Source organism: Pseudophryne corroboree, chromosome 2, assembly GCF_028390025.1.
Source record: "Pseudophryne corroboree isolate aPseCor3 chromosome 2, aPseCor3.hap2, whole genome shotgun sequence".
Classification (NCBI taxonomy): domain Eukaryota; kingdom Metazoa; phylum Chordata; class Amphibia; order Anura; family Myobatrachidae; genus Pseudophryne; species Pseudophryne corroboree.
Window position 1 is genome coordinate 796698570 of NC_086445.1, and position 15565 is coordinate 796714134.

Genomic DNA, 15565 nt, shown 5'->3' on the forward strand with positions numbered 1-15565 from the left:
CTGGGAACAGTCAAAGCTTTAGCCTATTGATGCCTCGGATCAAGATCCAACTCTGCATCCCGCTGTTATTCCCTGTGGAATACCAGTGTACCCCGCTGCAGAAATATGCTATCAAATCCTGTTGTAAGGATATAGGGGTATATTTACTAAGCAGTGATAAGAGCAGAGAAGTGAGCCAGTGGAGAAGTTGCCCATTGCAACCAATCAGCACTGAAGTAACAGCTATAATTTGCATACTATAAAATGATACAGAGCTGCTGATTGGTTAATGGGGAAATATCTCCACTAGCTCACTTCTCCGCTGTTATCACTGCTTAGTAAATGTACCCCATAGTCTTCTGGGGGGAAAAAAAGGTTATATAGTGCATCCGGAAAGTATTCACAGCGCTTCACTTTTCCCACATTTAGTTATGTTGCAGCCTTATTCCATAATGAAATAAATTCAATTTATGCTTAGCAGGGAAGGACTTCATTCAAAACCTTAATCCGGTCCAGCCTTGCTGCCCTTTGGACTTGTTGATATTTAAGAAAAACAAAACCTTGGGGTTAATTTATGAAGCAGTGAAAACGGGAGAAATAGACCAGTGGAGAAGTTGCTCATGGCAACCAATCCGCATCTCCCTTACATTTTACAGAATTAACTTGACTGGTTGCTATGGGTAACTTCTCCACTGGTACCTTTCTCTACTCTTTTCATTGCTTCATGAACAGACCCCCTTATCGCTTGATTAAATCAGCCCACGGTAACTGACCCAGCAATTAAGTAGGGAGCTTGGGAGAACAGCATTTCTTCATTCACGGAACAGAACCTCCATTTTACTTCCTGCCCACCATTGCCCTTGCTGTAAGAGGACACTGTACACGTCAATCACGCTGACGCCCTCCCCGTATGGTTCACAGTCACATGAGTGGACAAGGGCGGAGCTATGCACTAGGGCGGATTCCGATTGGCTGATGCTCGTTCGGTCATCGGTTCACCAGGAAGACAGTCATTGTGTGCTAGGGCTCATCCTGGGATCTCTAGTCACCGGCTGTGTATACCTGTGCGATCAGCTGCGGCCATGCTGCGTCCGGCGCTGCCCGTCCTCGCTGCGCTCCTAGCAGGTAACCTGGAACGGCCTCTTCCTCACCCCAGGCAGTAATATGCTGCTGCTCATGTCTGCTACTGTCTCGTCATGGGGTGATGGCACCAGTGTCCGTGCACACACTGCGCTCATCCTCTGTATGTTGTGTATGTAGACTGCCCTGTGTGCATGGGCTGCACAGCTGTGGTGTCATTGTGACCTTTACTATAATGTGCATTATATTTGGTGGCCTTATGGATTTTCCCTCATGCTAAAAGGGGAAGTAGCTGCATTTACTTCTTCATTTACCATCTGAGTGTAGCACTGATCCCTCCTGTGCTGCTCATGATTAATGGTTCTCTAATCCTGGGCTCACTGCGGAAATCAGAGCTGTAGAGAGATCAGGGTGACCATTGGCGTATCTATAATAGGTGCAGTGTGTGCGGTGCACATGGGCCCCTGAGTACAGAGGGGGCCCACACCGCACCCATTTCTTCTATACTTACCTTTCCGGCGTCCATCGGTGACTGTGTGTGGGGCCCCTCCTCTCCCTTAGCCGCTGCTAGCGCACTGAGCGCTAGAGACTGGCACAGTGCCAGAGTCCACAGCGCATGCACAGGACTCCGGAAAGATGGTGCGGTGGACATTTTTTGGAGGCCTGTGCATGCGCTGTAGACTCTGGCACTGTGCCAGAGTCTCAGCGCAGACAGCGGCGGTGACTGCTACAGGAGAGGAGGGGCCCACACAGGGAGTCTGCACACGGGTCCCCTCCTCTCTAGAAATGCCGCTGTCAGGGTCTAAGGGTGCATACACACGGTGAGATTCGGACTTATCTGATTCTCACCGTGCGACAGGGGGCCGGGTCGGCACTTAGCCAGTATCGCAAGCACATAATGAGTGTGCTTGCGATGCTGGCTATGTGCGATGTCAATCCTGACTATCTCTTCTATAGAGATAGCCAGGATTGACTTGCCTGCACAGCCTATTTTTTCTGCCGATGCCGACCGCGCGGGGCCGCGCATCGGCATCGGATCGGGATCGCAAGGTGACTGTCACCTTGCGATCTGCACTATCTTTTCTTCCGATTCTGACTATATAGTCAGATTCGGAAGAAAATATCTTACCGTGTGTACACACCTTAATGCTGGGCATACACTGTACAATTATCTGGCAGAATATCTGCCAGATCTGGCTGGTTGGAATGAAAATCTGGTAATGGATGAGAGCAAATGATAATCGACTATTTGCTCCCAAACACTGAAATTGGACAAAAATTGTCATTCATACAAATTAGTTAAATCCTTTGTTTGACCAATCTGTCTGAACAACAGGTTGTCTGTTTTCCAGTGTTTGGGAGCAGTTGATTGCCATTTGCTCTCATCCATTCCCAGATTTTCATTCCAACCAGCCAGATTTGACAGATAATCTTCCAGATTATTGGATAGTGTATTCTCAGTTTTAGTGTTAGCTTTGTGTTATCCATGTATGCTCAATTTTATATTATTGTCTGATAGCCAGTTTTATTATCAATAGTCTGAGAGATTAACTGAGCATAATATTCAGATATAAAAACTAAAAATGCACAATAGTAAATTAGTAGGAATACCTTTTTACCAAAGTGCCAATAAAAACAAATATTTTTTTTAAATGCCAAGGTTATACAGGTATGTACATCTGATTGTACATATCCTCAAATCAAAGAAAATGCATCAAATCTAAATTTATATTCCCTATTACCTGTTGAACAGATTGTATGTAATATATATTTTGGTTAATCTTATTTCGTATATTGTTGTGTAGACCGTGATTAGTCTAATTACTGGTCATGTGATTGCATTTCCATCACATGACTGCATTTTCTTGTTAAACTGTGCACCTATTGTCTGTAATGCTTGGCATTTGGAACATTATTTAAACCACGCAGCCTTCATTGTAACATATTAAATGTAGTTGCTGACCATAATTGAGAATAAGCACTTTATAATGTCTATCACCAAACCATGGTGTTCAATTATTATTATCTTTCTTTATTTTAGGACTTTATGATAGGTTTCTGGGATAGTTAATTATTATTGTAAGCCACTCATTTCAGATATCTTAATTTTTCCGTCTTTCATTTGTTTTTAGAAGTATGGAAAAATGGTTCTAGTTTATGCTACTTCCCCTCCCATCCTATGTTCCTCATCGTAAAAGTAGTGAAGCATTAGAGAATATGTTTAGCAATGAAAACATTTCTGACCAGGAACATTAGAGTACTGTATCACGAGTTGATAGTGTCATACTCACATGATCAAAATATGCCACTTCTTGCAGTCACTGTGGAGCTTACTGTATTTTAGGCGAAAAGATGTGTCCTCATACAATTGGCCTCAATACGCCATATGATATGAGATGTAGGCGCTCTAATTGGTGTATAATATCCTGTTTTATTCATATAGCAGGCACAGCGAAACACCACTCAAAGGGTACTAGAGATACTAGGCTGTGACTAACTGCACGTGAATTAAACACTTTCAAAGTTGCAGATGAAGCAGAACAGATCTAAAGGGGGGGTACATATGGAGCGATGTTCAGCTAATATCTAAGCAATCTGACTAGGCTACTTAGAAATTAGCTGAACATCGCTCCGCGTGTAGGGGTGCCGGCGACAGCTGTATGCGGTCCCGCACATCGCTATCGCCGGTGCAATCTAGCAGGTCGTTCATTTCACCGCTGGCTGAAATGAGCGGCCTTCCCCTTTGCTCAGCACATCACGCTGTGCTGAGTGGGGGGAGAGATGTGTGCTGAGCGGTCTGTGCTAGACCGCTCAGCACACATCTCTGGGGAAATCTCCCCGTCAGTACGGCCCTTTTAGTGTGAGAATAAAACAAAACGTGGTTGCTGCATTGTAGTACTTGGTATACAGATTCAGACTAAGTTGCACAACAAAATGATCAGTGTAAAGCGGGCTACACACGTAGCAATGTGTCACAGTGATGTGTGCTGAGTGATCTAGCACAGAATGCTCTGCAGTCATCTCAGGACACTGCGCGATGTTTGCTGAGTGAGCGGTGGGTCGGGACGGACGGACTGCTCACCACCCAGCGGTGAAGTGAGCGATCTGACTAAATTTGGCATGCCAATCTAGAGTCATCGATCGTGACGTGCGGGACCGTACATCGTTATGGGACATGTACACGGAGTGGTCCGTGCCTAATTTCTACCTAGAAATTAAGCAAACATCTCTCTGTGTGTACCCTCTTAATCTAGCAAAGTAGTACTGTCGCATCCATTGTTTTATAATAAATAACATACACATTTTAAGTGAAAAGATATGCGTCTGAGTCCCTTGGGACATGGGGCGCAAAGAGGGCCTGTTTGGCACAATTTGTAAGGGACATATGAGGTACATTCCTCTTCTGTTCTGTGATCAGTCCCCAGCATTCTGGATAACCGTTCCCAAATACTGTATAGCCTACCTTGTGGAAAAAAAGAAAATATAAAAGGAATATATATATATTTAAAAGAACTCTCGAGCTTGGCAACAAGGTAAACACTTGCTTTGTACACAGGCTTTAGGACAGACCTTTATGCTGCTTTCACATCGCAAACCCTGCTTTTGAAACGGTTCTTTAAACGGGGCTGAGCAGTTAAACCCCCTTCACATCGCATGTTGTAACCAGTATATTACCATTACATTACCGTTTTGGTACCTTTCACACTGAACCCGTTTCACCCATAGAAAACAGTGGTTGTCATTATAAATGGACTTTTCTGGCCCACACATTATTAATAATTTATTAATTAATTATTAATAATTTGGCTAGTCATACGATGGAACCCAGCAGCTTCAAGCATCTTTATCATGGTTTTGTAGATTACTGCATCCTTCACTGTCCCAGTGATTTGTCTACATATTTCTTCTTCCCCTCTGATCCTAAGCAGCTCCCTAACCTCCTCATCACTCCAATTTGCCATTTCAAACTGTATTCTATATAATAAAATGCTTCTTCACTCTCATGTGTTTCTTCCAGTTTATTTCCTGCTTCTGCCTGATGACATCACACATGGAGACAGCCTATCACCTTCTGTGGCTTGGAAATACCGTTTCTGAGCCTTTCACACTGCACAATGAAACGGGTCTGAACCGTGTAGGACCCTGCTTTTTAACCGTTTCAAAATACTGGTATTTTGAAAACTATAAATTCAAGGTGGCCCTTTCACACCGGGCTAGAACCGTTTTGGAAGTCTTAAAAATCGTCAATTTACCGGGTTAAAGCTGCGGTGTGAAAGGGGTATTATTTAATGTCCTATTTTGGTGGGTTGTAACATCCATCTAAGGAGCAATTTTTAATATAATATAAATATTTAATCGGCTAAGTAATTTGTGTTGTGAGAGCAACTACTCCGAAATGAGACCGATTTTGATGGTTCAGGTGTCATTCGATAGTGTGTGTGATGTAGATGTGCAATAAGGTTGCAGAATTTTGATGTAGTCAGGTTGTTGAGGAATAACACTTCATAGTTGTGATTTATTTATTTTTCTACATAGAAAAAGCATTGAGTGGGCGGTGTGCAACTTTTTTTTTTTTGCTCTATTTCGAGCAACGGTTGACTGGTTGGCTATGTATAGTTCAGTTATTTTGTGTTGTCGCGCTTGTTACTGTACCTATTTAGTGTTATTTGTCCGGCATGTCATCAGCTTCATCACTTGCCTAAGCAAGGTGTGTGTTCTTTTAGGGAATTTAAATAATTAGTTATGTGTAAAATAATCGTATGATGCTGATACACTTGTTTCTTTTAAATATTACAATTCACTTGTATCTAAACTAGGTACCACTACAATGATACTATTTATAGCATGAAGTGTTTAAGAACTGTCATAACTGTGGTCTCTATCATGTGGCTGTGATGTTTGTGTATTTGCATGTACACCCTCTGTGCATTGCAACCTCTCATTTTATAAACTAGTAATTGTATGTGTGGAGTAGCAACACACTGCTTGCACTTACATCGGAGTAGGCTGCAATTCTGTTTACACGTCCACAGCAGACGTGTTCAGTGAGAGCACCCCAGTGCCGCCCAAATTACACCCCATTGTCTGCAAGTGGAGTCCCAAGCTGCTCTGATTAGCCCTGCAGTTCCGAGAAATGCCTAAGTACACGTCTTGCAAAACTCAGCAGAAACCGGTGTGTGTGAAACTCAGAATTAGGCCCTTAATCAGTCCCATACTGTAATGGTGGGACAGGAGTTTTGGACCTAAGGGAGTGGCAGCATTTACGGGGTGGAGCTAGTTTCAGAGGGATGCCTAGTACCCTTCCACTGACATTGCTGAGAGGCAAAGGAAATCTGATCTATTGTCTAGGGACTTTAAACGATTTTAAATGATTTGGCCTTTTCGATCAATCGGAACAACAAATCTTTTTAAAAATGCTCTGTGTACACACTATCGTGATGGCGATGCGCACACAGGTCGCTAGTGCCAGCCTCGGATCTTTTGTACATGCAAGAAGATCTGGGGCTGTCGCTAGCGATTTCCATGCTACTGAATGCAGCATGGCCGCGCCGTCACTTGTTGCTGCCGCCATCGGCATGTGTGTATGCAGTTACCGATGCTGGCACCCTGCTAGGTCCCGATCCTAACAATGTCACGCTGGGTACATAATGTGAATACAGTAACAAGGAATGAGTTTGTTCCTTCAGAGTGGGAGCAAATAATGGATAATTCCTTTGGTCTCATTTTGGAATTAGTGGGTAGTGGTACATAGGGGAAGTTTATAGGCAGAAAACACGGATAGAAGAGCATTTCAATAGTTGACGGCAGTACAAAACTAGGGAAAGTGTTAATATGTTAGTATCTGATTGATGGCAGTATATAAAATCCCAAAATATATTTGAACTTGGTGAATGTAAGTCCATATGATGGATCTTTTATCTGACTATAATAAACACCCACTCAGGTTTTTGCTGCAGACAAGATTTTTCAGGTACAGCTTGTAATAATGTATTGTCATTGAGGGCTTTTGTTGACTATAAAGCTGTCTGTTTGCAGTTGGCATATTGTCTGTGTTGTGTGTAAGCACAGTGTGAGGTCTGAAGGAGCAGGCTTATGTGTGTACAGTAAATATATTGATTCGGTCAAGTGGGACCTACAGTAGCAGGTTTACACCAGAAAGGGAAGATCTGTCTTATCTCTGATAAATTCATGCTGTATAGCTGCTTTATATGATCAGCGCTGAATTCTCATACCCACTGGTGTCAAATTAGTATAGTGCACAAAAATTGGCATCATACAAGTCTTCGCGCTTGAAAACCAAAACACGTATATTTCTATGTCCCTATAATATAACCAGCTGGAACACCTATTCTACTGGTGTCTATTGAATAGGACATCGCCTAGTGTGTTCCCTTCCCTGCCGGGGCAGTCGTTGGCAGTGCGTACGCACTGAGCGATATGAAAACGATATCGCTCGTGATGTCACGCTGCGGACGGACCGTGCTTGCAGTTTTTGGACGACAGTCCAAATTGAGCTGCATGCACGGCCAACAGCGAGGGTCATTAACCACCTGCGGGGCCGCGCATCGCTCGTCGTTGGGCAGCGTACACACTAGTCGATATGGTAAATGATGTCGCTCATTTTGCCCTTCCTGAGCTACATCATTTACTTTATCGGTAAGTGTGTACCCACCTGAACATATATATTATTAAGTACATAAAATTGTTAATTTTATATAATGGTTTCCTACCTGAAAAGTGCTTTCTCTGATTAATAGGTTTTCTGGACTAGACAATGGGCAGTACATTATTTTGGGATACTTTTGGTTCTAATGGTGGGTACACACTGATAGATATATCTGCAGATATATCTATGGAGGGATCGGCAGTGTGCTGTGCACACACATTGCCCGATCCGTCGGGGACTGACGTCATGAACTGCCCACCCAATTCAGCTGTCAGTCACCGCCGGCTGCCGCAGCTTGTGTACAGGCAGTTGGCTGGTCGTCCGTACACACACAGCGATGCGCCAATAGATCGGTAGATATATTGGCTGTCGGCTGTGCTGCAGGGCCGACGCGATATGTCTGTGAACGATGGAGTTCACAGACATCGCCCATACACACTGGCTGACGGACCCGCGATATATTGGCAGTTCAATAGAACGGCCGATCATTCGGCCAGTGTGTACGGGCCTTTAGCAAGTAACAAAAATAAATGTGTTATGTTATAAATACAAACTTTATTATTAAAGTGCAATGGCGTGCGGTGAGGTCAGTGGCTGGTGAGGCACTACAGCCATAATGTTCGCCGGATCCTGCCGATGACCCCAACCGCCACCGAGCCAATGCCCGCTACTGCCTCTGAGCCGAAGACCGCTGCCACCGCCAATGGCTTACATACTTGCCCACCATCAACTGACCCAGCCCTCCGCCACTAATTTGCATCTCAGTCCAATGCCCGCTGCCTGCCTGCTCATCATACTTGTGATATATTGTACATTTGTATAGAATTTTTTTTTTTAAATTAGTGTTTGGGAAGGGAGTGGGAGGAGGACATGAATGCAATTTTGTTGTCCAGGGCTTCCATTAACTTAATGGAGAAGGGTCTGAATGGGTTAAAAAAATAAAATAAAAAATGCGTGAGGTCCCCCCTCCTAAGCATAACCAGCCTCGGGCTCTTTGAGCCGGTCCTGGTTGTTTAAATACTGGGAAAAAATTGGACAGGGGTTCCCCGTATTTAGACAACCAGCACCGGGCTCTTAGACCGGTCCTGGTTCCAAAAATACGGGGGACAAAAGATGTAGGGGTCCCCCGTATTTTTAAAACCAGCACCAGGCTCCACTAGCCAGGGACATAATGCCACAGCCGGGGGACACATTTATGTAGGTCCCTGCGGCTGTGGCATTACCCCCCCCCCCCCCAACTAGTCACTCCTGGCCGGGGTTCCCTGGAGGAGTGGGGACCCCTTAAATCAAGGGGTCCCCCCACTCCAGGCACCCAAGGGCCAGGGGTAAAGCCCAAGGCTGTCCCCAGCACCCCTGCGCGGTGGGTGCCGGGCTGCTAGCCATAAGTGTGTAAAAAAAAAAAAAAATATATATATATATATATATATATATATATATATATATATATATATATATATATATATATATATATATATATATTTTTTTTTTTCTTTTCTTTTGTTGTTGTGGAACTACAAGGCCCAGCAAGCCTCCCCCGCTTGATGGTACTTGGAGAACCTCAAGTACCAGCATGCGGAGAAATAACGGGCCCGCTGGTACCTATAGTTCTACAACAAAAAAAATACCCAAATAAAAACCCAAACACACACTGTGAAAGTAAAAATGTATTAAAACACTCTTACACACTCACACATACTTGCTTACATCCCACACCGATCACGTCCACTTGTCCATGTAGAATCCAATAGGGTTACCTGTAAAAATGAAAATTATACTTACAAACGAAGTAATCCACAGGAGGAGAGAGAGAGATATGAATGAATATTATGCACTCACTGATGCGGGAAGACGTTAGCACAGACAGGGGAGAGTGCTGCTGCTGGCTGGGAGGATGGAGCAGGCGCCCCCAGTTGCTGTGCCCCCAGTTGCTGTGCCCCTTGTAGCTGTGCTGCCAGTTGCTGTGCCCCTTGTAGTTGTGCCCCCAGTCGCTGTGCCAGAAAAAAAACACACATAAAAAAAAAAAAATACACACACAACACACAATACTTATCGCTCCGGCTGCGCTGTCCTCCGTCTCCGTCCGCTGGCTCCTCTCTACTATGGGAGAGACGTCATGACTCACGACGTCTCTCCCATAGTACCGCCGCTCAGACACTAGGGGGTCAATTATGACCTCTAGTGTCAGTCAGCGGCGCCGGCTGCAGTGGGTGCCCACACAGCCCACAGCGCCTGCTGCAGCCGGGAAGGGGGCTCACTACTGATTTGACAGCGGATACAGCACTGGATCCGCTGGGCCAATCACATCTGGGGGACTGACAGGGGCGTGCATTCATCGGGGCTGAATGCACGCCCCTGTCATTGAGGCACCAGTAAAGGTGCTGCTTTCCCATTCTTTTTCAATGGGCTTTCCCCCTGCTGGCCGTACTTTAATGTTAGCAGCAAGAGGCACCTCTCCCGCTGCCTCCCAGCCCATCATTTTTACGGGGGGGACATTATTAAAATAACAAATGAAGATATTTATCACAGACTCTGTTATAAATATCTTCTTTTCTCTAACGTCCTAGTGGATGCTGGGGACTCCGAAAGGACCATGGGGAATAGCGGCTCCGCAGGAGACTGGGCACAAAAGTAAAAAGCTCTAGGACTACCTGGTGTGCACTGGCTCCTCCCCCCATGACCCCCCTCCAAGCCCCAGTTAGATTTTTGTGCCCGAACGAGACGGGTGCAGGCTAAGGGGCTCTCCTGAGCTGCTTAGTGTAAAAGTTTAAAGTAGGTTTTTTATTTTCAGTGAGACCTGCTGGCAACAGGCTCACTGCACCGAGGGACTAAGGGGAGAAGAAGCAAACTCACCTGCGTGCAGAGTGGATTGGGCTTCTTAGGCTACTGGACATTAGCTCCAGAGGGACGATCACAGGCCCAGCCATGGATGGGTCCCGGAGCCACGCCGCCGGCCCCCTTACAGAGCCAGAAGAGTGAAGAGGTCCGGAAAATCGGCGGCAGAAGACGTCCTGTCTTCAATAAGGTAGCGCACAGCACCGCAGCTGTGCGCCATTGCTCTCAGCACACATCACACTCCGGTCACTGAGGGTGCAGGGCGCTGGGGGGGGTGCCCTGAGACGCAATAAAAAACCTTTTGTTTGGCAAAAAATACATCACATATAGCTCCTGGGCTATATGGATGCATTTAACCCCTGCCAATTTTTCCATTAAAAAGCGGGAGAAAGGCTCCGCCCCCTTCACGGCGGCCTATCTCCTCAGCACACTGGCGCCATTTTTTCTCACAGCTCCGTTGGAGGAAGGCTCCCTGACTCTCCCCTGCAGTCCTGCACTACAGAAACAGGGTAAAACAAGAGAGGGGGGGCACTAAATTGGCATATTAATATATACAGCAGCTATATTAGGGAAAAACACTTATATAAGGTTATCCCTGTATATATATAGCGCTCTGGTGTGTGCTGGCAAACTCTCCCTCTGTCTCCCCAAAGGGCTAGTGGGGTCCTGTCCTCTATCAGAGCATTCCCTGTGTGTGTGCTGTGTGTCGGTATGCTGTGTCGACATGTATGAGGAGGAAAATGGTGTGGAGGCGGAGCAATTGCCTGTGTTAGTGATGTCACCCCCTAGGGAGTCGACACCTGACTTGATGGTCTTATGGAAAGAATTACGTGATAGTGTCGGCACTTTACAAAAGACTGTTGACGACATGAGACAGCCGGCAAATCAGTTAATACCTGTACAGGCGTCTCAAACACCGTCAGGGGCTATAAAACGCCCGTTACCTCAGGTCGATACTGACACGGACACTGACTCCAGTGTCGACGGTGAGGAAACAAACGTATTTTCCAGTAGGGCCACACGTTACATGATCACGGCAATGAAGGAGGTTTTGAACATTTCTGATACTACAAGTACCACAAAAAAGGGTATTATGTGGGTTGTGAAAAAACTACCCGTAGTTTTTCCTGAATCAGATGAATTAAATGAGGTGTGTGATGAAGCGTGGGTTTCCCCCGATAAAAAACTGCTAATTTCTAAAAAATTATTGGCATTATACCCTTTCCCGCCAGAGGTTAGGGCGCGTTGGGAAACACCCCCTAGAGTGGATAAGGCGCTCACACGCTTATCAAAACAAGTGGCGTTACCGTCTCCTGATACGGCCGCCCTCAAGGAACCAGCTGATAGGAAGCTGGAAAATATCCTAAAAAGTATATACACACATACTGGTATTATACTGCGACCAGCAATCGCCTCAGCCTGGATGTGCAGTGCTGGGGTGGCTTGGTCGGATTCCCTGACTGAAAATATTGATACCCTGGACAGGGACAATATATTATTGACTATAGAGCATTTAAAGGATGCATTTCTATATATGCGTGATGCACAGAGGGATATTAGCACTCTGGCATCAAGAGTAAGTGCGATGTCCATTTCTGCCAGAAGAGGGTTATGGACGCGACAGTGGTCAGGTGATGCGGATTCCAAACGGCATATGGAAGTATTGCCGTATAAAGGGGAGGAGTTATTTGGGGTCGGTCTATCGGACCTGGTGGCCACGGCAACGGCTGGAAAATCCACCTTTTTACCCCAAGTCACCTCACAGCAGAAAAAGATACCGTCTTTTCAGGCTCAGTCCTTTCGTCCCCATAAGGGTAAGCGGGCAAAAGGCCACTCATGTCTGCCCCGGGGCAGAGGAAGGGGAAAAAGACTGCAGCAGACAGCCTCTTCCCACGAACAGAAGCCCTCCCCCGCTTCTGCCAAGTCCTCAGCATGACGCTGGGGCCTTACAAGCGGACTCAGGCACGGTGGGGGCCCGTCTCAAGAATTTCAGCGCGCAGTGGGCTCACTCGCAAGTGGACCCCTGGATCCTGCAGGTAGTATCTCAGGGGTACAAATTGGAGTTCGAGACGTCTCCCCCCTCGCCGGTTCCTGAAGTCTGCTTTACCAACGTCTCCCCCCGACAGGGAGGCGGTATTGGAAGCCATTCACAAGCTGTATTCCCAGCAAGTGATAATCAAGGTACCCCTCCTACAACAGGGAAAGGGGTATTATTCCACGCTGTTTGTGGTACCGAAGCCGGACGGCTCGGTGAGACCCATTTTAAATCTGAAATCCTTGAACACTTACATACAAAGGTTCAAGTTCAAGATGGAGTCACTCAGAGCAGTGATAGCGAACCTGGAAGAAGGGGACTATATGGTGTCTCTGGACATCAAAGATGCTTACCTCCATGTCCCAATTTGCCCTTCTCACCAAGGGTACCTCAGGTTTGTGGTACAGAACTGTCACTATCAGTTTCAGACGCTGCCGTTTGGATTGTCCACGGCACCCCGGGTCTTTACCAAGGTAATGGCCGAAATGATGATTCTTCTTCGAAGAAAAGGCGTCTTAATTATCCCTTACTTGGACGATCTCCTGATAAGGGCAAGGTCCAGAGAACAGTTAGAGGTCGGAGTAGCACTATCTCAAGTAGTACTACGACAGCACGGATGGATTCTAAATATTCCAAAATCGCAGCTGATTCCGACGACACGTCTGCTGTTCCTAGGAATGATTCTGGACACAGTACAGAAAAAGGTGTTTCTCCCGGAAGAGAAAGCCAGGGAGTTATCCGACCTAGTCAGGAACCTCCTAAGACCAGGCCAAGTGTCAGTACATCAATGCACAAGGGTCCTGGGAAAGATGGTGGCTTCTTACGAAGCGATTCCATTCGGCAGATTCCACGCAAGAACTTTTCAGTGGGATCTGCTGGACAAATGGTCCGGATCGCATCTTCAAATGCATCAGCGGATAACCCTGTCTCCAAGGACAAGGGTGTCTCTCCTGTGGTGGTTACAGAGTGCTCATCTCCTAGAGGGCCGCAGATTCGGCATTCAGGATTGGGTCCTGGTGACCACGGATGCCAGCCTGAGGGGCTGGGGAGCAGTCACACAGGGAAGAAATTTCCAGGGCTTGTGGTCAAGCATGGAAACGTCACTTCACATAAATATCCTGGAACTCAGGGCTATTTACAATGCCCTAAGTCAGGCAAGACCTCTGCTTCAGGGTCAGCCGGTGTTGATCCAGTCGGACAACATCACGGCAGTCGCCCACGTAAACAGACAGGGCGGCACGAGAAGCAGGAGGGCAATGACGGAAGTGGCAAGGATTCTTCGCTGGGCGGAAAATCATGTGATAGCACTGTCAGCAGTGTTCATTCCGGGAGTGGACAACTGGGAAGCAGACTTCCTCAGCAGACACGATCTTCACCCGGGGGAGTGGGGACTTCACCCAGAAGTCTTCCACATGATTGTGAACCATTGGGAAAAACCAAAGGTGGACATGATGGCGTCCCGCCTCAACAAAAAACTGGACAGATATTGCGCCAGGTCAAGGGACCCTCAGGCAATAGCTGTGGACGCTCTGGTAACACCGTGGGTGTACCAGTCAGTGTATGTGTTCCCTCCTCTTCCTCTCATACCAAAAGTACTGAGAATCATAAGAAGGAGAGGAGTAAAGACTATACTCGTGGCTCCGGATTGGCCAAGAAGGACTTGGTACCCGGAAATTCAAGAGATGCTCACGGAAGACCCGTGGCCTCTACCTCTAAGAAAGGACCTGCTCCAGCAGGGACCATGTCTGTTCCAAGACTTACCGCGGCTGCGTTTGACGGCATGGCGGTTGAACCCCGGATCCTGAAGGAAAAAGGCATTCCGGATGAAGTCATCCCTACCCTGATCAAAGCCAGGAAGGATGTGACCGTACAACATTATCACCGTATTTGGCGAAAATATGTTGCGTGGTGCGAGGCCAGGAAGGCCCCTACAGAGGAATTTCAACTGGGTCGATTCCTGCATTTCCTGCAAACAGGACTGTCTATGGGCCTAAAATTAGGGTCCATTAAGGTTCAAATTTCGGCCCTGTCAATATTCTTCCAAAAAGAACTAGCTTCTGTTCCTGAAGTTCAGACTTTTGTCAAGGGAGTACTGCATATACAGCCTCCTTTTGTGCCTCCAGTGGCACCTTGGGATCTCAATGTAGTTTTGGGGTTCCTAAAATCACATTGGTTTGAACCACTCACCACTGTGGACTTAAAATATCTCACATGGAAAGTGGTAATGCTGTTAGCCCTGGCTTCAGCCAGGCGTGTTTCAGAATTGGCGGCTTTATCCTATAAAAGCCCTTATCTAATTTTTCATACGGACAGGGCAGAATTGAGGACTCGTCCTCAATTTCTCCCTAAGGTGGTTTCAGCATTTCACTTAAACCAGCCTATTGTGGTGCCTGCGGCTACTAGGGACTTGGAGGATTCCAAGTTACTGGACGTAGTCAGGGCCCTGAAAATATATGTTTCCAGGACGGCTGGAGTCAGAAAATCTGACTCGCTGTTTATCCTGTATGCACCCAACAAGCTGGGTGCTCCTGCTTCTAAGCAGACTATTGCTCGTTGGATTTGTAGTACAATTCAGCTTGCACATTCTGTGGCAGGCCTGCCACAGCCAAAATCTGTAAAAGCCCATTCCACAAGGAAAGTGGGCTCATCTTGGGCGGCTGCCCGAGGGGTCTCGGCTTTACAACTTTGCCGAGCAGCTACTTGGTCAGGGGCAAACACGTTTGCTAAATTCTACAAATTTGATACCCTGGCTGAGGAGGACCTGGAGTTCTCTCATTCGGTGCTGCAGAGTCATCCGCACTCTCCCGCCCGTTTGGGAGCTTTGGTATAATCCCCATGGTCCTTTCGGAGTCCCCAGCATCCACTAGGACGTTAGAGAAAATAAGAATTTACTTACCGATAATTCTATTTCTCATAGTCCGTAGTGGATGCTGGGCGCCCATCCCAAGTGCGGATTGTCTGCATTACTTGTA

At 46.6% G+C, this 15565-nt stretch overlaps 1 protein-coding gene across 1 annotated transcript in view; it reads left to right on the forward strand.

The window, feature by feature from the left end:
• Positions 1-912: 912 nt before the first annotated feature.
• Positions 913-15565, forward strand: part of ATP6AP2 (ATPase H+ transporting accessory protein 2) — a 44331-nt gene continuing 29678 nt past the window's right edge. Inside the window, exon 1 of the mRNA XM_063955589.1 lies at positions 913-1104. Coding sequence (XP_063811659.1) covers positions 1062-1104 — 43 coding nt within the window. The 5' untranslated portion in view covers positions 913-1061. The remainder of the gene's footprint in view (positions 1105-15565) is intronic.